This window comes from Carcharodon carcharias, chromosome 27 (genome assembly GCF_017639515.1).
Source record: "Carcharodon carcharias isolate sCarCar2 chromosome 27, sCarCar2.pri, whole genome shotgun sequence".
In the NCBI taxonomy this organism is placed as follows: Eukaryota; Metazoa; Chordata; class Chondrichthyes; order Lamniformes; family Lamnidae; genus Carcharodon; species Carcharodon carcharias.
The window spans coordinates 2,117,772-2,140,432 of record NC_054493.1 but is presented as its reverse complement, the minus strand read 5'-3'; the positions used below and the strand labels follow the sequence as shown (position 1 = coordinate 2,140,432).

Here is a 22,661-nt window from a genome sequence, read left to right as displayed (position 1 = left end):
ACCCCTCCGTTAGATTCCACTCTCTACCTCACTGCCGGGTATCTGTTATTTTATATATAAACCACCCCGATCCCCTCGATTAGATACCAGTCTGTATCTCTCTCCCGGGTATTTGTCATTCTATATATAAACCTCCCTGAAAGCCTCCATTAGATTCCAGTCTCTAACTCACTCCCGGGTTCCTGTTATTCTATTTATAAACCTCCCTGAACCCCTCCATTAGATTCCAGTCTCTAACTCTTTCCCGGGTATCTGTTATTCTATATATAAACCACCCCGAAACCCTCGATTAGGTTCCAGTCTGTGCTTCACTCCCGGGTGTCTGTTATTCTATATATTAACCACCCCGAACACCTCGATTTGATTCCAGTCTGTAACTCACTCCCGGGTATCTGTCATTCTATATGTAAACCACCCCGAACTCCTCGATTTGACTCCAGTCTGTAACTCACTCTCGGGTGTTTGTTATTTTATATATAAAACAACCCGAAACCCTCGATTAGATTAGAGTCTGTAACTCACTCCCGGGTATCTGTTATTCTATATGTAAAACACCCCGAACCCCTCGATTAGATTCCAGTCAGTTACTCTCCTGGGTATCTGTTATTCTACATATAAACCACCCCGAACCCCTCGATTAGATTCCAGTCTGTAACTCACTCCCGGGTATCTATTATTCTATATATAAACCCCTCCGAACCACTCGATTATATTCCAGTCGGTAACTCACTCCCGTCTATCTGTTATTCTATATTTAAACTACCCCGAACCTCTCGATTAGATTCCAGTCTGTAACTCACTCACGGGTATCTGTTATTCTATATATAAACCACCCCAAACACCTTGATTAGATTCCAGTTTGTAACTCACTCCCGGGTATCAGTTATTCTATATATAAACCACCCCGAACCCCTTGATTAGATTAAAGTCTGAAACTCACTCCCGGGTATCTGTTATTGTACATATAAACCACCCCGATCCCCTCGATTAGATTCCGGTCTCTAACTCACTCCCTGGTATTTGTTATTCTATAAATAAACCTCACTGAACCCCTCGATTAGATTCCAGTCTGTAACCAGTCCAGGGAATCTGTTATTCTATATATAAACCACCCCGAACCCCTCGATTAGATTCCAGTCTGTATCTCACTCCTGGGTATCTGTTATTTTATAGGTAAACCACCCCGAAACCCTCGATTAGATTCCAGTCTGTAACTCAATCCTGGGTATCTGTTATCATAAATATAAACCACCCCGAAACCCTCGATTAGATTCCAGTCTGTAACTCACTCCCGGGTATCTGTTGTTCTATATTTAATCCACCCCGAACCCCTCGATTAGATGCCAGTCTGTAACTCACTCCCGGGTATCTGTTGTTCTATATTTAATCCACCCCGAACCCCTCGATTATATTCCAGTCTGTAACTCACTCCCGGGTATCTGTTATTCTATATACAAACCACCCCGAACCCCTCGATTCGATTCCAGTCTGTAATTCACTCCCGGGTATCTGTCATTCTATATATAAACCACCCCGACACCCTCGATTAGAATCCAGTCTGTAACTCACTCCCGGGTATCTGTTATTCTACATGTAAACCACCCCGAACACCTCGATTAGATTCCAGTCTGTAATTGACTTCCAGGTAACTGTTATTCTATATGTAAACCAACCCGAAACCCTCGATTAGATTCCAGTCTGTAACTCACTTCCGGGTATCTGTTATTCTATATATAAAACAACCCCAAACACTCGATTAGATTCCAGGCTGTAACTCACTCACGGTTATCAGTTATACTATATGTAAACCAACCCGAAACCCTCGATTAGATTACAGTCTCTAACTCACTCCTGGGTATCTGTTATTCTATATATAAACCTCCCCACACCGCTCGATAAGATTCCAGTCTGTAACTCACTCCCGGGTGTCTTTTATTCTAAATATAAAACAACCTGAAACCCTCCATTAGATACCAGTCAGGAAGTCACTCCTGGGTATCTGTTATTCTATATATAAACCACCCCGAACCCCTCGATTAGGTTCCAGTCTGTAACTCACTCCCGGTTATCTGTTATTCCATATATAAACCACCCCGAAACCCTCGATTAGATTCCAGTCTGTAACTCACTACCAGGTATCTGTTATTCTATATATAAACCACCCCGAACCCCTCGATTAGATTCCGGTCTGTAACTCACACCTGGGTATCTGTTATTCTAAATATAAACCACCCCGAACGCATCGATTAGATTCCAGTCTGTAACTCACTGCCCGGTAACTGTTATTCTACATGTAAACCACCCCGAACCCCTCGATTAGATTCCAGTCTGTAACTCGCTCCCGTGTATCTATTATTCTATATGTAAACCACCTCGAAAACCTCGATTAGATTCCATCTGTAACCCACTCCCGGGTATCTGTTATTCTATATATAAACCACACCGAACCCCTCGATTATATTCCAGTCTGTAACTCACTCCCGGGTATCTGCTATTGTATAGATAAACCACTCCACACCCCTCGATAAGATTCCAGTCTGTAACTCATTCCCGGGTGTCTGTTATTCTATACATAAAACAACCCGAACCCCTCCATTAGATTCCTGTCTCTAACTCACTCCCGGGTATCTGTTATTCTATATATAAGCCACACCGAGACCCTTGATTAGGTTCCAGTCTGTAACTCACTCCCGGGTGTCTGTTATTCTATATATGAAACAACCCGAACCCCTCGATTAGATTCCAGTCTGTAACTCACTCCCGGGTATCTGTTATTCTATATGTAAACCACCCCGAACACCTCGATTAGATTCCAGTCTGTAACTCACTCCCGGGAGTCTTTTATTCTATATAAAAAACACCCCGAAACCCTCGATTAGATTCCAGTCTAAAACTCACTCCCGGGTATCTATTATTCTATATGTAAACCACCCCGAACCCCTCGATAAAATTCCAGTCTGTAAATCTCTCGGGTATCTGTTATTCTACATATAAACCACCCCGAACCCATCGATTAGATTGCGGTCTGTAACTCACTCCCAGGTATCTGTTATTCTATATATAAACCTCCCTGAACCCCTCGATTAGATTCCAGTCTGTAACTCACTCCCGGGTATTTGTTATTCTATATATAAAACATCCCGTACCTCTCGATTAGATTCCGGTCTGTAACTCAATCCCGGGTATCTGATATTCTATATATAAACCACCCCGAACCCCTCGATTATTTTCCAGTCTGTAACTCACTCCCGGGTATCTGTTATTCTATATATAAAACACCCCAAACCCCTCGATTAGATTCCAGTCTGTAACTCACTCCCGGGTGTCTGTTATTCTATATATAAAACAACCCGAACGCCTCGATTAGATTCCAGTCTGTAACTCACTCCCGGGTAACTGTTATTCTATATATAAACCACCCCGAACCCCTCCATTAGATTCCAGTCTGTAACTCACTACCAGGTATCTGTTATTCTATATATAAACCACCCCGAACCCGTCGATTAGATTCCGGTCTGTAACTCACACCTGGGTATCTGTTATTCTAAATATAAACCACCCCGAACGCATCGATTAGATTCCAGTCTGTAACTCACTGCCCGGTAACTGTTATTCTACATGTAAACCACCCCGAACCCCTCGATTAGATTCCAGTCTGTAACTCGCTCCCGTGTATCTATTATTCTATATGTAAACAACCTCGAAAACCTCGATTAGATTCCATCTGTAACGCACTCCCGGGTATCTGTTATTCTATATATAAACCACCCCAAACCCCTCGATTATATTCCAGTCTGTAACTCACTCCCGGGTATCTGCTATTGTATAGATAAACCACTCCACACCCCTCGATAAGATTCCAGTCTGTAACTCACTCCCGGGTGTCTGTTATTCTATACATAAAACAACCCGAACCCCTCCATTAGATTCCTGTCTCTAACTCACTCCCGGGTATCTGTTATTCTATTTTTCAACCACACCGAAACCCTCCATTAGGTTCCAGTCTGTAACTCAATCCCGGGTGTCTGTTATTCTATATATGAAACAACCCGAACCCCTCCATTAGATTCCAGTCTCTAACTCACTCCCGGGTATCTGTTATTCTATATATAAACCACCCCAATCCCCTCGATTAGGTTCAAGTCTGTAACTCACTCCCGGGTGTCTGTTATTCAATATATAAAAAAAGCCGAACCCCTCGATTAGATTCCAGTCTGTAACTCACTCCCGGGTATCTGTTATTCTATATATAAAACAACCCGAATCCCTCGATTAGATTCCAGTCTGTTACTCTCCTGGGTATCTGTTATTCTACATATAAACCACCCCGATCCCCTCGATTAGATTCCGGTCTCTAACTCACTCCCTGGTATTTGTTATTCTATAAATAAACCTCACTGAACCCCTCGATTAGATTCCAGTCTGTAACCAGTCCAGGGAATCTGTTATTCTATATATAAACCACCCCGAACCCCTCGATTATATTCCAGTCTGTATCTCACTCCTGGGTATCTGTTATTTTATAGGTAAACCACCCCGAAACCCTCGATTAGATTCCAGTCTGTAACTCAATCCTGGGTATCTGTTATCATAAATATAAACCACCCCGAAACCCTCGATTAGATTCCAGTCTGTAACTCACTCCCGGGTATCTGTTGTTCTATATTTAATCCACCCCGAACCCCTCGATTAGATGCCAGTCTGTAACTCACTCCCGGGTATCTGTTGTTCTATATTTAATCCACCCCGAACCCCTCGATTATATTCCAGTCTGTAACTCACTCCCGGGTATCTGTTATTCTATATACAAACCACCCCGAACCCCTCGATTCGATTCCAGTCTGTAATTCACTCCCGGGTATCTGTCATTCTATATATAAACCACCCCGAAACCCTCGATTAGAATCCAGTCTGTAACTCACTCCCGGGTATCTGTTATTCTACATGTAAACCACCCCGAACACCTCGATTAGATTCCAGTCTGTAATTGACTTCCAGGTAACTGTTATTCTATATGTAAACCAACCCGAAACCCTCGATTAGATTCCAGTCTGTAACTCACTTCCGGGTATCTGTTATTCTATATATAAAACAACCCCAAACACTCGATTAGATTCCAGGCTGTAACTCACTCACGGTTATCAGTTATACTATATGTAAACCAACCCGAAACCCTCGATTAGATTACAGTCTCTAACTCACTCCTGGGTATCTGTTATTCTATATATAAACCTCCCCACACCGCTCGATAAGATTCCAGTCTGTAACTCACTCCCGGGTGTCTTTTATTCTAAATATAAAACAACCTGAAACCCTCCATTAGATTCCAGTCAGGAACTCACTCCCGGGTATCTGTTATTCTATATGTAAACCACCCCGAACACCTCGATTAGATTCCAGTCTGTAACTCACTCCCGGGTGTCTGTTATTCTATACATAAAACAACCCGAACCCCTCCATTAGATTCCTGTCTCTAACTCACTCCCGGGTATCTGTTATTCTATTTTTCAACCACACCGAAACCCTCGATTAGGTTCCAATCTGTAACTCAATCCCGGGTGTCTGTTATTCTATATATGAAACAACCCGAACCCCTCGATTAGATTCCAGTCTGTAACTCACTCCCGGGTATCTGTTATTCTATATGTAAACCACCCCGAACACCTCGATTAGATTCCAGTCTGTAACTCACTCCCGGGAGTCTTTTATTCTATATATAAAACACCCCGAAACCCTCGATTAGATTCCAGTCTAAAACTCACTCCCGGGTATCTATTATTCTATATGTAAACCACCCCGAACCCCTCGATAAAAATCCTGTCTGTAAATCTCTCGGGTATCTGTTATTCTACATATAAACCACCCCGAACCCATCGATTAGATTGCGGTCTGTAACTCACTCCCAGGTATCTGTTATTCTATAAATAAACCTCCCTGAACCCCTCGATTAGATTCCAGTCTGTAACTCACTCCCGGGTATTTGTTATTCTATATATAAAACATCCCGTACCTCTCGATTAGATTCCGGTCTGTAACTCAATCCCGGGTATCTGATATTCTATATATAAACCACCCCGAACCCCTCGATTATGTTCCAGTCTGTAACTCACTCCCGGGTATCTGTTATTCTATATATAATACACCCCAAACCCCTCGATTAGATTCCAGTCTGTAACTCACTCCCGGGTGTCTGTTATTCTATATATAAAACAACCCGAACCCCTCGATTAGATTCCAGTCTGTAACTCACTCCCGGGTATCTGTTATTCTATATATAAACCACCCCGAACCCCTCCATTAGATTCCAGTCTGTAACTCACTCCCGGGTATTTGTTATTCTACATGTAATCCACCCCGAACCTCTCGATTAGATTCCAGTCTGTAACCTCTCCAGGGTGTCTGTTATTCTATATATAAACCACCCCGAACCCCTCGATTAGATTCCAGACTGTTACTCAGTCCCGGGTATCTGTTATTCTATGTATAAACCATCCCGAAACCCTCGGTTAGGTTCCAGTCTGTAACTCACTCCCGGGTATCTATTATTCTATATATAAACCCCGCCGAACCCCTCGATTATATTCCAGTCTGTAACTCACTCCCGGGTATCTGTTATTGTATATATAAAACACCCACACACCTCGATAAGATTCCAGTGTGTAATTCACTCCCGGGTATTTGTTATTCTATAAATAAACCTCCCTGAACCCCTCGATTAGATTCCAGTCTGTAACCAGTCCAGGGTATCAGTTATTCTATATATAAACCACCCCGAACCCCTCGATTAAATTCCAGTTTGTTACTCAGTCCCGGGTATCTGTTATTCTATATATAAACCATGCGGAAACCCTCGATTAGATTCCAGTCGGTTATTCACTCCTGTGTATATGTTATTCTATATTTAAACCACCCCGAACCTCTCGATTAGATTCCAGTCTGTAACTCACTCACGGGTATCTGTTATTCTATATATAAACCACCCCAAACACCTTGATTAGATTCCAGGCTGTTACCCTCTCCCGGCTATCTGTTATTCTATATATAAAACACCCCGAACCCCTCGATTAGATTCCAGTCTGAAACTCATCCCGGGTATCTGCTGTTGTATATATAAACCACCCCACACACCTCGATAAGATTCCAGTCTATAACTCACTCCCGGGTGTCTGTTAATCTATACATAATACAACCCGAAACCCTCCATTAGATTCAAGTCTCTAACTCACTCCCGGGTATCTGTTATTCTATATATAAACCACCCCGATCCCCTCGATTAGGTTCAAGTCTGTAACTCACTCCCGGGTGTCTGTTATTCAATATATAAAAAAACCCGAACCCCTCGATTAGATTCCAGTCTGTGCTCACGGGTATCTGTTATTCTATATGTAAACCACCCCGAACCCCTCGATTAGATTCCAGTCTATAACTCACTCCCGGGAGTCTGTTATTCTATGTATAAAACAACCGGAATCCCTCGATTAGATTCCAGTCTGTAACTCACTCCGGGTATCTGTTATTCTATATATAAACCACTCCGAACCCCTCGATTAGGTTCAAGTCTGTAACTCACTCCCGGGTGTCTGCTATTCAATACATAAAACCACCCGAATCCCTCGATTAGATTCCAGTCTGTAACTCACTCCCGGTTATCTGTTATTCTATATGTAAAACAACTCGAAACCCTCGATTAGATTCCAGTCTGTAACTCACTCCCGGGTATCTGTTATTGTATATATAAACCACCCCGAACCCCTCGATTAGATTGCAGTCTGTATCTCACTCACGGGTATCTGTTATTCTATATATAAACATCCCCTAACACCTCGATTAGATTCCAGCCTTTAACCCACTCCCGGGTATCTGTTATACTATACATAAACCACCCCGAATCCCTCGATTGGATTCCAGTCTGTAACTCACTCCCGGGTATCTGTTATTGTATATATAAACCATCCCACACCCCTCGATAAGATTCCAGTCTGTAACTGACTCCCGGGTGTCTGTAATTCTAAATATAAAAGAACCTGAAACCGTCCATTAAATTCCAGATTCTAACTCACTCCCGTGTATCTGTTATTCTATATATAAACCACCCCGAAACCCTCGATTAGGTTCCAGTCTGTAACTCACTCCCGGGTGTCTGTAATTCTCTATATAAAACAACCCGAAACACTCGATTAGATTCCAGTCAGGAACTCACTCCCGGGTTTCTGTTATTCTATATATAAACCACCCCGAATCCCTCGATTAGATTACAGTCTTTAACTCACTCCCGGGTATCTGTTATTCTATATGTAAACCACCCCGAAACCCTCGATTAGATTCCAGTCTGTAACTCACTCCGAGGTATCTGTTATTCTATATTTAATCCAACCCGAACCACTCGATTAGTTTCCAGTCTGTAACTCACTCACGGGTATCTGTAATTCTATATATAAACCACCCCGAACCACTCGATTAGATTCCAGCCTGTAACTCACGCCCGGTTAGCTGTTATTCTATATGTAAACCAACCCGAAACCCTCGATTAGATTCCAGTCTGTAACTCACTCCCGGGTATCTGTTATTGTATATATAAACCACCCCGAACCCCTCGATTATATTCCAGTCTGTAACTCACTCCCGTGTATCGGTTATTCTATATTTAATCCACCCCGAACCTCTCGATTAGTTTCCAGTCTGTAACTCACTCATGGGTATCTGTAATTCTATATATAAACCACCCCGAACACCTCGATTAGATTCCAGCCTGTAACACACTCCCGGGTATCTGTTAATCTATATATAAACCACCCCAAACCCCTCGATTAGATTCCAGTCTGTAACTCACTTCTGGGTATCTGTTATTATATATATAAACCACCCCACACCCCTCGATAACATTCCAGTCTGTAACTCACTTCCGGGTATCTGTTATTCTATATACAAAACAACCCGAACCCTCCATTAGATTCCAGTCTCTAACTCACTCCCGGATATCTGTTATTCTATATATAAAACACCCCAAACCCCTCGATTAGATTCCAGTCTGTAATTCACTCCCGGGTGTCTTTATTCTACATATAAAACAACCCGAACCCCTCGATTAGATTCCAGTCTGTAACTCACTACCGGGTATCTCTCATTCTGTATGTCAACCACCCCGAACCCATCGATTAGATTCCAGTCTGTAACTCACTCCCGGGTATCTGTTATTCTATATATAAACCTCCCCGAACCCCTCGATTAGATTCCAGTCTGTAACTCACTCCCGGGTATCTGTTATTCTATATATAAACCACCCCGAACCCCTCGATTAGATTCCAGTCTGTAACTCACTCCCGGGTATCTGTTATTCTATATATAAACCTCCCCGAAACCCTCGATTAGATTCCAGTCTGTAACTCACTCCCGGGTATCTGTTATTCTATATATAAAACACCCCGAAACCCTCGATTAGATTCCAGTCTGTAACTCACTCCCGGGTATCTGTTATTCTATATGTAAACAACACCGAAACCCTCGATTAGATTCCAGTCTGTAACTCACTCCCAGGTATCTGTTATTCTATATATAAACCACCCCGAAACCCTCGATTAGATTCCAGTCTGGAACTCACTCCCAGGTATCTGTTATTCTATATATAAAACAACACGAAACCCTCGATTAGATTCCAGTCTGTAACTCACTCCCGGGTATTTGTTATTCTATATATAAAACATACCGAACCTCTCGATTAGATTCCAGTCTGTAACTCACTCCCTGATATCTAATATTCTATATATAAACCACCCCGAACCCCTCGATTATATTCCAGTCTGTAACTCACTCCCGGGTATCTGTTATTCTATATATAAAACACCCCAAACCCCTCGATTAGATTCCAGTCTGTAACTCACTCCTGGGTATCTGTTATTCTATGTATAAAACCACCCGAACCCCTCGATTAGATTCCAGTCTGTAACTCACTCCCGGGTATCTGTTATTCTATATATAAACCACCCCGAACCCCTCCATTAGATTCCAGTCTGTAACTTACTCCCGGGTATTTGTTATTCTATATGTAAACCACCCCGAACCCCTCGATTAGATTACAGTCTGTAACTCACTCCCGGGTATCTGTTATTCTTTATATAAACCTCCCCAAACCACTCGATTAGATTCCAGTCTGTAACTCACTGCCGGGTATCAGTTATGCTATATATAAAGCCCTCCGAACCACTCGATTAAATTCCAGTCTGTAACTCATTCCCGGGTATTTGTTATTCTATATATAAAACATCCCGAACCCCTCGATTAGATCCAGTCCGTAACTCACTCCTGGGAATCTGTTATTCGACATATAAACCACCCCGAACACCTCGATTAGATTCCAGTCTGTAACTCACTACCAGGTATCTGTTATTTTATTTATAAACCACCCCGAACCACTCGATCAGTTTCCGGTCTGTAACACTCACCTGGGTATCTGTTATTCTAAATATAAACCACCCCGAACGCATCGATTAGATGCCAGTCTGTAACTCACTCCCGGGTATCTATTATTTTATATATAAACTACCCCGAACCCCTCGATTATATTCCAGTCTGTAACCCATTCCCGGGTATCTCTTATTCTATATATAAACCACCCCGAACCCCTCGATTAGATTCCAGTCTGTAACTCACTACCGGGTATTTGTTATTCTATATATAAAACAACGCGAACCCCTCGATTAGATTCCAGTCTGTAACTCACTCCCGGGTATCTGTTATTCTATACGTAAAGCACCCCGAAGCTCTCGATTAGATTCCAAATCTTGAACTCATTCCCCGGTAACTGTTATTCTATATGTAAACACCCCGAAACTCTCGATTAGATTCCAAGTCTGTAACTCACTCCCGGGTATCTGGTATTCTATATATAATCCACGCCACACCCCTCGATAACATTCCAAACTGTAACTCACTCCCGGGTGTCTGTTATTCTATATATAAAACAACACGAACCCCTCCATTAGATTCCAGTCTATAACTCAACCCCGGGTATCTGTTATTCTGTATGTAAACCACCCCAAACCCCTCGATTAGATTCCAGTCTTTAACTCACTCCCCGGCAACTGTTTTTCTCTATGTAAACCTCCCCGAACTCCTCGATTAGATTCCATTCTGCAACTCACTGCCGGGTATCTGTTATTCTGTATGTAAACCACCTCAAACCCCTCGATTAGATTCCAGTCTGTAACTCACTGCCGGGAATCTGTTATTCTATAAATAAAGGCCTCCGAACCCCTCGATTAAATTCCAGTTTGTATCTCACTCCCGGGTATTTGTTATTCTATATATAAAACAACCCGAACCCCTCGATTAGATTCCAGTCTGTAACTCACTCCCGGGTATCTGTTATTCTATATATAAACCACGCCGAACCCCTCCATTACATTCCAGTCTGTAACTCACTCCCGGGAATTTGTTATTCTATATATAAGCCATTCCGAACCCCTCGATTAGATTCCAGTCTGTAACTCACTCCCGGGTATCTGTTATTCTATATATAAAGCCCTCCGAACCCCTCGATTAGATTCCAGTATGTAATCAGTCCAGGGTATCTGTTATTCTATATATAAACCACCCCAAACCCCTCGATTATATTCCAGTCTGTAACTCACACCCGGGTATCTGTTATTCTATATATAAAGCCCTCCGAACCCCTCGATTAAATTCCAGTCTGTAACTCACTACCAGGTATCTGTTATTCTAGAAAAACCACCCCGAACCCCTCGATTAGATTCCAGTATATAATCAGTCCAGGGTATCTGTTATTCTATATATAAAGCACCCCGAACCCCTCGATTAGATTCTGGTCTGTAACTCACACCTGGGTATGTGTTATTCTATATATAAAACACCCCGAACGCATCGATTAGATTCCAGTCTGTAACTCAAAGCCCGGTAACTGTTATTCTACATGTAATCCACCCGAACCACTCGATTAGATTCCAGTCTGTACCTCCCTCCCGGGTATCTGTTATTCTATATATAAACCACCCCAAACCCCTCGATTATATTCCAGTCTGTAACTCACTCCCGTGTATCTGTTATTCTATATACAAAGCCCACCGAACCCCTCGATTAGATCCCAGTCTGTAACTCATTCCCGGGTATCTGTTATTCTATACGTAAACCACCCCGAACCTCTCGATTAGATTCCAGTCTGTAACTCATTCCCGGGTATCTGGTATTCTATATATAAAACAACACGAACACCTCCATTAGATTCCAGTCTCTAACTCACACCCGGGTATCTGTTATTCTATATATAATCCAACCCGAAACCCTCGATTAAATTCCAGTCTGTAACTCACTCACGGGTATCTGTTATTCTATATATAAACCACCCGAAACCCTCGATTAGATTCCAGTCTGTAACTCAGTCCTGGTATCTGTTATTCTATATATAAACCCCCCCGAACCCCTCGATAAGTTTCCAGTCTGTAACTCACTCCCGGGTATCTGTTATTCATTATATAAACCACCCCGAAACCCTCGATTAGATTCCAGTCTGTAACTCACTCCCGGGTATCTGTTATTCTATATATAAACCACCCCGAACCCCTCGATTAGATTCCAGTCTGTAACTCACTCCCGGGTATCTGTTATTCTATATATAAAATACCCCAAACCCATCGATTATTTTCCAGTCTGTAACTCACTCCCGGGTATTTGTTATTCTATATATAAAACAACCCGAACCCCTCGATTAGATTCCAGTCTGTAACTCACTCCTGGGTATCTGTTATTCTATATATAAACCACCCCGAACCCCTCCATTAGAATCCAGTCTGTAACTCACTCCCGGGTATTTGTTATTCTATATGTAAACCACCCCGAACCCCACGATTAGATTACAGTCTGTACCTCACTCCCGGGTATCTGATATTCTTTATATAATCCTCCCCAAACCCCTCGATTAGATTCCAGTCTGTAACTCACTGCCGGGTATCAGTTATTCTATATATAAATCCCTCCGAACCCCTCGATTAAATTCCAGTCTGTAACTCACTCCAGGGAATCTGTTATTCTAAATATAAACCACCCCGATCCCCTCGATTAGATTCCAGTCTGTAACTCACTACCAGGTATCTGTTATTCTCTATATAAACCACCCCGAACCCCTCGATTAGATTCCAGTATGTAACCACTCCAGGGTATCTGTTATTCTATATATAAACCAACCCGAACCCCTCGATTAGATTCCGGTCTGTAACTCACACCTGGGTATCTGTTATTCTATATATAAACCACCCCGAACCCCTCGATTAGATTCCGGTCTGTAACTCACACCTGGGTATCTGTTATTCTATATATAAAACAGCCCAAACCCCTCGATTAGATTCCAGAGTGTAACTCACTCCCGGGTATCTGTTATTCTATATACAAAGCCCTCCGAACCCCTCGATTAGATTCCAGCGTGTAACCCACTCCCGGGTATCTGTAATTCTATATATAAACCACCCCAAACCCCTCGATTAGATTCCAGTCTGTGACTCACTCCCAGGTATCTGTTATTCTATATATAAAACAACACGAACCCCTCCATTAGATTCCAGTCTGTAACTCACTCCCGGGTATCTGTTATTCTATATATAAACCAACCCGCACCCCTCGATTAGGTTCCAGTCTGTAGCTCACTCCCGGCTGTCTGTTATTCTATATATAAACCACCCCGAACCACTCAATTAGATTCCAATCTGTAACTCACTTCCGGGTATCTGTTATTCTATATATAAACCACCCCGAACGCATCGATTAGATTCCAGTCTGTAACTCACTACCCGGTAACTGTTATTCTACATGTAAACCACCCCCAACCACTCGATTAGATTCCAGTCTGTACCTCCCTACCGGGTATCTGTTATTCTATATATAAACCACCCCAAACCCCTCGATTATATTCCAGTCTGTAACTCACTCCCGTGTATCTGTTATTCTATATACAAAGCCCTCCGAACCCCTCGATAAGATTCCGGTCTGCAACTCACTCCCGGGAATCTGTTATTCTATATGTAAACCACCCCGAACACCTCGAATAGATTCCAGTCTGTAACTCACTCCCGGGAATCTGTTATTCTATATATAAACCACCCGAACTCTTCGATTAGATTCAAGTCTGTAACTCCCTCCCGGGTATCTGTTATTCTATATATAAATCATCCCGAAACCCTCGATTAGATTCCAGTCTGTAACTCACTGCCGGGAATCTGTTATTCTATATATAAAGCCCTCCAAACGCCTCGATTAAATTCCAGTTTGTAACTCACTCCCGGGTATTTGTTATTCTATATATAAAACATCCCGAACCTCTCGATTAGATTCCAGTCTGTAACTCACTTCCGGGTATCTGTTATTCTATATATAAACCCCCCCGATCCCCTCGATTAGACTCCGGTCTGTAACTCTAACCATCTCGTTGACTCTAACTTGTCTCACCTCATATCTGTTATTCTATATATAAACCACCCCCATGAGCCCCTCGATTAGATTCCAGTCTGTAACTCACACCCGGGTATCTGTTATTCTATATATAAACATTCCACATCCATCAATTAGATTCCAGTCTGTTACTAACTCCCGGGATTCTGTTATCCTATGTATAAACCACCCCGAACCCCCCGATTAGATTCCAGTCTGTAACTCACTCCCGGGTATCTGTTATTCTATATATAAACCAACGCGAACCCCTCGATTAGATTCCAGTCTGTACTCACTCCCGGGTATCTGTTATTCTATATATAAACCACCCCCATGAGCCCCTCGATTAGATTCCAGTCTGTAACTCAGTCCCGGGTGTCTGTTATTCTATATATAAACCACCCCGAACCCCTCTATTAGATTCCAGTCTGTAACTCACACCCGGGTATCTGTTATTCTATGTATAAACCCTCTGAACCCCTCGATTAGATTCCAGTCTGTAACTCACACCCGGGAATCTGTTATTCTATATATAAACCCCCCCGATCCCCTCGATTAGACTCTGGTCTGTAACTCACTCCCGGGTATCTGTTATTCTATATATAAACCCCCTCGAAAACATCGATTAGATTCCATTCTGGAAATCACTCCCGGGTAACTGTTATTCTATATATAAACCCTCTGAACCCCTCGATTAGATTCCAGTCTGTAACTCACTCCCGGGTATCTGTTATTCTATATATAAACCACCCCGAACCGCTCGATTAGATTCCAGTCTGTAACTCACTCCCAGTGTAATCTGATATTCTATATGTAAACCACCCGAACCTTGATTAGATTCAGTCGTAAGTCACTCGGGTATCTGTTATTCTATAATATAAACCATCCGAAAGTCGATATAATTCGGTCTAGTGACTCACTCCAGGTTATCTGTTATTTATATATAAAACCACCCCGGACCCCTCGATGAGATTCCAGTCAGTATCTCACACGGGAGGTATTGTTATTTTATAAGTAAACCCACCCCGAACCTCGATTAGATTCCATTCTGTAACGCTCACTCCGGGTATGTTATTCTCTGCATAAATCACCCTGAACCTCTCGATTAGATTCCAGTCTGTAACTCACTCCCGGGTATCTGTTATTGTATATATAAACACCCCGAACCCTGATTTAGATTCCAGTCTGTAACTCACTCCCAGGTTTCTGTTATTCTATATATAAAGCACCCCGAACCCCTCGATTAGATTCCAGTCTGTAACTCACTCCCGGGTATCTGTTATTCTATATATAAACCACCCCGAACCCCAGGATTAGATTCCAGTCTGTAACTCACTCCCGGGTATCTGTTATTCTATATGTAAACCACCCCGAACCGCTCGATTAGATTCCAGTCTGTAACTCACTCCCGGGTATCTGTTATTCTATATATAAACCCACCCCGAACACCTCGATTAGATTCCAGTCTGTAACTCACTCCCGGGTATCTGTTATTCTATATATAAAACAACCCGAAACCCTCGATTAGATTCCAGTCTGTAACTCACTGCCGGCTATCTGTTATTCTATATATAAACCACCCGAACTCTTCGATTAGATTCCAGTCTGTAACTCACTGCCGGCTATCTGTTATTCTATATATAAACCACCCGAACTCTTCGATTAGATTCCAGTCTGTAACTCACTGCCGGCTATCTGTTATTCTATATATAAAACAACCCGAAACCCTCGATTAGATTCCAGTCTGTAACTCACTGCCGGCTATCTGTTATTCTATATATAAACCACCCGAACTCTTCGATTAGATTCCAGTCTGTAACTCACTGCCGGCTATCTGTTATTCTATATATAAAACAACCCGAAACCCTCGATTAGATTCCAGTCTGTAACTCACTGCCGGCTATCTGTTATTCTATATATAAACCACCCGAACTCTTCGATTAGATTCCAGTCTGTAACTCACTGCCGGCTATCTGTTATTCTATATATAAAACAACCCGAAACCCTCGATTAGATTCCAGTCTGTAACTCACTGCCGGCTATCTGTTATTCTATATATAAACCACCCGAACTCTTCGATTAGATTCCAGTCTGTAACTCACTGCCGGCTATCTGTTATTCTATATATAAACCACCCGAACTCTTCGATTAGATTCCAGTCTGTAACTCACTGCCGGCTATCTGTTATTCTATATATAAAACAACCCGAAACCCTCGATTAGATTCCAGTCTGTAACTCACTGCCGGCTATCTGTTATTCTATATATAAACCCCCTCGAAACCATCGATTAGATTCCATTCTGTAACTCACTCCCGGGTATCTGTTATTCTATACGTAAACCACCCCGAACCACTCGATTAGATTCCAAGTATGGAACTCATTCCCCGGTATCTGTTAGTCTATATATAAACCACCCCGAAACTCTCGATTAGATTCCAAGTCTGGAACTCATTCCCCGGTATCTGTTATTGTATATATAAACCACGCCACACCCCTCTATTAAATTCTAGCCTGTAACTCACTCCCGGGTATCTGTTATTCTATATATAAACCACGCCACACCCCTCGATAACGTTCCAGTCTGTAACTCACTCCCGGTTGTCTGTTATTCTATATATAAAACAACACGAACCCCTCCATTAAATTCCTGTCTCTAACTCACTCCCGGGTATCTGTTATTCTATATATAAACCACCCCGAACCCCTCGATTAGACTCCAGTCTGTAACTCACTCCCGGGTATCTGTTATTCTATATATAAAACAACCCAAACCTCTCGATTGGATTCCAGTCTGTAAATCACTCCCGATTATCTGTTATTCTATATATAAACCACCCCAAACCCCTCAATTAGACTCCAGTCTGTAACTCCCTGCCGGTTATCTTTTATTCTATATATAAAGCCCTCCGAACCCCTCGATTAAATTCCAGTCTGTAACTCACTCCCGGGTATTTGTTATTCAATATATAAAACATCCCGAACCCGTCGATTAGATCCCAGTCTGTAACTCACTCCTGGGTATCTGTTATTCTACATATTAACCACCCCGAACCCCTCGATTAGATTCCAGTCTGTAACTCACTCCCGGCTATCTCTTATTCTATATATAATCCACCCCAAACCCCTCGTTTAGATTCCAGTCTGTTACCATCCAGGGTATCTGTTATTCTATATATAAAACATCCCGAACCCCTCGAAATTGATTCCAGTCTGTAACTCACACCCGGGTATCTGTGATTATATATATAAACCACCCCGAACCCCTCGAAATTGATTCCAGTCTGTAATTCACACCCGGGTATCTGTTATTCTATATATAAACCACCCCGATCCCCTCGATTAGTTTCCAGTCTGTAACTCACTCCCGGGTATCTGTTATTCTATAGATAAACCACCCCGAACCTCTCGATTAGATTCCAGTCTGTTACTCAGTCCCGGGTATGTGTTATTCTATATATAAACCACCCCGAACCCCTCAAAATTGATTCCAGTCTGTAATTCACACCCGGGTATCTGTTATTCTATATATAAACCACCCCGATCCCCTCGATTAGATTCCGGTCTGTAACTCACTCCCGGGAATCTGTTATTCTATATATAAACCACCCCGAACCCCTCGATTAGATTCCGGTCTGTAACTCACTCCCGGGTATCTGTTATTCCATATATAAACCACCCCGAACCCCTCGATTAGATTCCAGTCTGTAACTCACTCCCGGGTATCTGTTATTCTATATATAACCCACCCCGAACCCCTCGATTAGATTCCAGTCTGTAACTCACTCCCGGGTATCTGTTATTCTATATATAAACCACCCCGAACCCATGGATTAGATTCCAGTCTGTACTCACTCCCGGGTATCTGTTATTCTATATATAAACCACCCCGAACCCATGGATTATATTCCAGTCTGTAACTCACTCCCGGCTATCTGTTATTCTATATATAAACAACCCCGAACCCCTCGATTAGATTCCGGTCTGTAACTCACTCCCGGGTATCTGTTATTCCATATATAAACCACCCCGAACCCCTCGATTAGATTCCAGTCTGTAACTCACTCCCGGGTATCTGTTATTCTATATATAAACCACCCCGAACACCTCGATTAGATTCCAGTCTGTAACTCACTCCCGGGTGTCTGTCATTCTATATATAAACCCCCCCGATCCCCTCGATTAGACTCCGGTCTGTAACTCTAACCATCTCGTTGACTCTAACTTGTCTCACCTCATAATCTGGAGGCACCCGGGCTCCAAATCCATACGCCGGGAATCTTTTATCACTGTAATGGAAAGGTTTTTGTTAACATTGAACCATGCGAGGGGCTTACCTCGCCCCAGGATTGATCTTTACCTTGACTTGCACAGCTCCTACCTCCCCCCCATCGCCTCCGCCCTCACCTGTCATAGTCCTGGCAAATCTCTCCCACTGCTGTCAGGGCCTTCAGGTATTCATTCGGTTGGCTGTGGTTGATAAAGTGCAGCGACTGACTGTTCCTGGGATCCCCGTTTGATGCCGTGAAGTCAATGGCAACCTAGAGGCAGGGAGAGAAGGTTTGTTGGGGGGGGGGGGGGGGGGAGTGGGGGGGGGGGGGGGGTCACTCAGAGACCAATTGTCAATCAGATCATCCTCCTGTCACCTCCAGAGTCATTTAAATTGCCTAACGTTGAAGTCTTTTGAAGCCTCGTTGTAAATATTGAAACCCGAGGTCCGCTTCACGGCTAATTGTAAGTAGGCTAAAATTGGGGTCAGTTAGAGACCAATTGTAAATTGTGAAATCCTACGGCTCTTTGGAAGCTAACTTTAAATATTAATTCCTCGTGTCCTTCGTATCTGATTCAGAGGAGTAACATCCTTGGATCGGTTAAAGACCAGTGACAAATAGGCTGAACTTGAAGTCAATTTGAAAACCAATTGTAAAATGGAAATCCAAGGGTCACTTAGTGACTAATTGCTAATTGGCATATTCTCTGTTTACTTTGAGACTTATTGGAAATTCCATAAAATTGCATTCTCTTAAAGACTAATTGTAAATATTGAAATCTGAGGGTCACTTCACAGCAAATTATAAGTAGGCTAAAATTAGGGTCAATTAGAGACCAATTGTAAATTTTGAAAATCTACGATTCTTTGGAAGCTAACTTTAAATATTAATTCGTCATGTCCTTTGCATCTGATTCAGAGGAGTAAAATCCTCAGGTTGGTTGAAGTCTGGTGACAAATAGGCTGAACTTGAGGTCAATTTAAAAACTAATTGTAAATAGGAAATCTGAGGGTCACTTAGGGACCAATTGCTAATTGGCAAATTCTCTGTTTACTTTGAGACTTATTGTAAATTGCCTAAACTTGCACTCTCTTGAAGACTAATTGTAAATATTGAAATCTGAGGGTCACTTCACAGCTAATTGTAAGTAGGCTAAAATTGCGGTCAGTTAGAGACCAATTGTAAATGGTGAATCCGAGCGTTATTTCAAGATTAAATGTAAATATCAATTCCCAGTGTCCTGCAGAGACTGATTCAAAAGATGAATGGTCACTTAAAGACTAATGACAAATAAACTAAACTTGAAGCCAATTTAAAACCTAATTATAAATAGGAAAATCCCAAGGTCACTTAGAGACCAACCGCATATTGGAAAATTCTCTGTTTACTTTGAGACGAATTGTAAATTGCATAAAATTAGTGCTCCCTTGGAAACTAATTGTAAATAAGTTAAAGTTGTGGCCACTTTGAGTCTAAGTATAAACAGTGAAATCGGAGGTCACTTAGAGGCTAATTGTAAATATGGTCTCTAGGGTGACTTAGAGACTGATTGCAAATAGTAAAATCATAGCAGCACTTAGAGACTAATGGCAAATAGGTAGGAGGCCACCTAAATACTAATGGTAATTTGGGAAATCCAAGGGTCAGTGAGAGACCAATTGTAAATGGGGAGTTGGTGGGGTCACCTTCACAAAATATAATAGTGTGTGTGATGTTTGCACTCCACATGTGATCACTTCCATTCTGTCTGTGCTCAGCCTCTCAGCAAAGATTTCTATTCCTTCTGCCTCTGTAGTCCTTTCGTTTCTTATTGAAAGCATCTAAACTAATTAACCATGCACGGATTGAAGAAATTTACTCTTATAACCCAAGGGATTTAAGAATAACCACATATCACCTAGCTTTTGTTTATCTCCTAGTCTCTCTTCACATCTTTTCTAACCCTGAGACCAGAACTGTGCACGGTGCTCCGAGTGTGGTCTAACCGAGGGGGATACGGAGACCGGAACTGTGCACGGTGCTCCAAGTGTGGTCTAACCGAGGGATACGGAGACCGGAACTGTGCACGGTGCTCCGAGTGTGGTCTAACCGAGGGGGATACGGAGACCGGAACTGTGCACGGTGCTCTGAGTGTGGTCTAACCGAGGGGGATACGGAGACCGGAACTGTGCACGGTGCTCCCAGTGTGGGTCTAACCGAGGGGGATACGGAGACCGGAACTGTGCACGGTGCTCTGAATGTGGTCTAACCGAGGGGGATACGGAGACCGGAACTGTGCATGGTGCTCCGAGTGTGGTCTAACCAAGGGGGATACGGAGACCGGAACTGTGCACGGTGCTCCGAGTGTGGTCTAACCGAGGGGGATACGGAGACCGGAACTGTGCACGGTGCTCCAAGTGTGGTCTAACCGAGGGATACAGAGACCGGAACTGTGCACGGTGCTCCGAGTGTGGTCTAACCGAGGGGGATACGGAGACCGGAACTGTGCACGGTGCTCCGAGTGTGGTCTAAGCGAGGGATACAGAGACCGGAACTGTGCACGGTGCTCCGAGTGTGGTCTAACCGAGGGGGAGACGGAGACCGGAACTGTGCACGGTGCTCCGAGTGTGGGTCTAACCGAGGGGGATACGGAGACCGGAACTGTGCACGGTGCTCCAAGTGTGGTCTAACCGAGGGATACGGAGACCGGAACTGTGCACGGTGCTCCGAGTGTGGTCTAACCGAGGGGGATACGGAGACCGGAACTGTGCACGGTGCTCTGAGTGTGGTCTAACCGAGGGGGATACGGAGACCGGAACTGTGCACGGTGCTCCCAGTGTGGGTCTAACCGAGGGGGATACGGAGACCGGAACTGTGCACGGTGCTCTGAGTGTGGTCTAACCGAGGGGGATACGGAGACCGGAACTGTGCACGGTGCTCTGAATGTGGTCTAACCGAGGGGGATACGGAGACCGGAACTGTGCACGGTGCTCCAAGTGTGGTCTAACCGAGGGATACAGAGACCGGAACTGTGCACGGTGCTCCGAGTGTGGTCTAACCGAGGGGGATACGGAGACCGGAACTGTGCACGGTGCTCCGAGTGTGGTCTAAGCGAGGGATACAGAGACCGGAACTGTGCACGGTGCTCCGAGTGTGGTCTAACCGAGGGGGAGACGGAGACCGGAACTGTGCACGGTGCTCCGAGTGTGGTCTAACCAAGGGGATACGGAGACCGGAACTGTGCACGGTGCTCCGAGTGTGGTCTAACCGAGGGGGAGATGGAGACCGGAACTGTGCACGGTGCTCCGAGTGTGGTCTAACCGAGGGATACGGAGACCGGAACTGTGCACGGTGCTCCAAGTGTGGCATCTCCCTCGATGTGTTTGGGGGTTGGGCAGGGAGAATCGAATCTGTCCCCCTCACTCACTACCCCCCTCCTGCTCGCCCGCCACACCTTCCCTCCCATTCCCCCTCCCTTGACTTTGAGGGAGAGGGAGTGAAGGTGGGGGAGATGGGGGAAGGCTCCAGGGGAGCAGAGCTGAGTGGGGAGAGGGGTAATCGGGCCCTGGTCCTTCTCCAGTCCTGACTGACCACTGACCACCCCTCTGCGTCTAGACGCCAATGAGAATTGTCCTTACGGTGAAGTGAATCTGACAGCCACCCATGATGTAATCGAGGAAGGAGTGAATTTTCTCCACCTAGAGAGAGAGAGGGACAGAAAGAGAGAGAGAGAAAGAGAGAGAGACAGAGAGAGAGAAAGAGAGAGAGAGAGAGACAAAGAGATAGACAGATAGAGAGAGAGGGAGAAAGAAAGTGAGACATATAGAGAGACAAGAGAGAAAAAGAGAGAGAAAGAGAGAGAGAGACAGAGAGAGAGAGAGAGAGATGGAAAGACAGAGAGAGAGAGACAGAGAGAGAGACAGAGAGACAGAGACAGAGAGAGAGAAAGAGAGAGGGACACAGAGACAGAGAGAAAGAAAAAG

At 43.6% G+C, this 22,661-nt stretch overlaps 1 protein-coding gene across 1 annotated transcript in view; it reads right to left on the bottom strand.

Annotated features, from left to right (window-relative positions):
- The window catches only part of LOC121270113 (copine-6-like), a 124,136-nt gene that overhangs the window by 31,690 nt on the left and 69,785 nt on the right, over positions 1 to 22,661 (bottom strand). Inside the window, 3 exon segments of the mRNA XM_041175428.1 lie at positions 18,654 to 18,717; positions 18,836 to 18,969; positions 22,317 to 22,376. Of these exon segments, the coding sequence (XP_041031362.1) occupies positions 18,654 to 18,717; positions 18,836 to 18,969; positions 22,317 to 22,376 (258 nt within the window).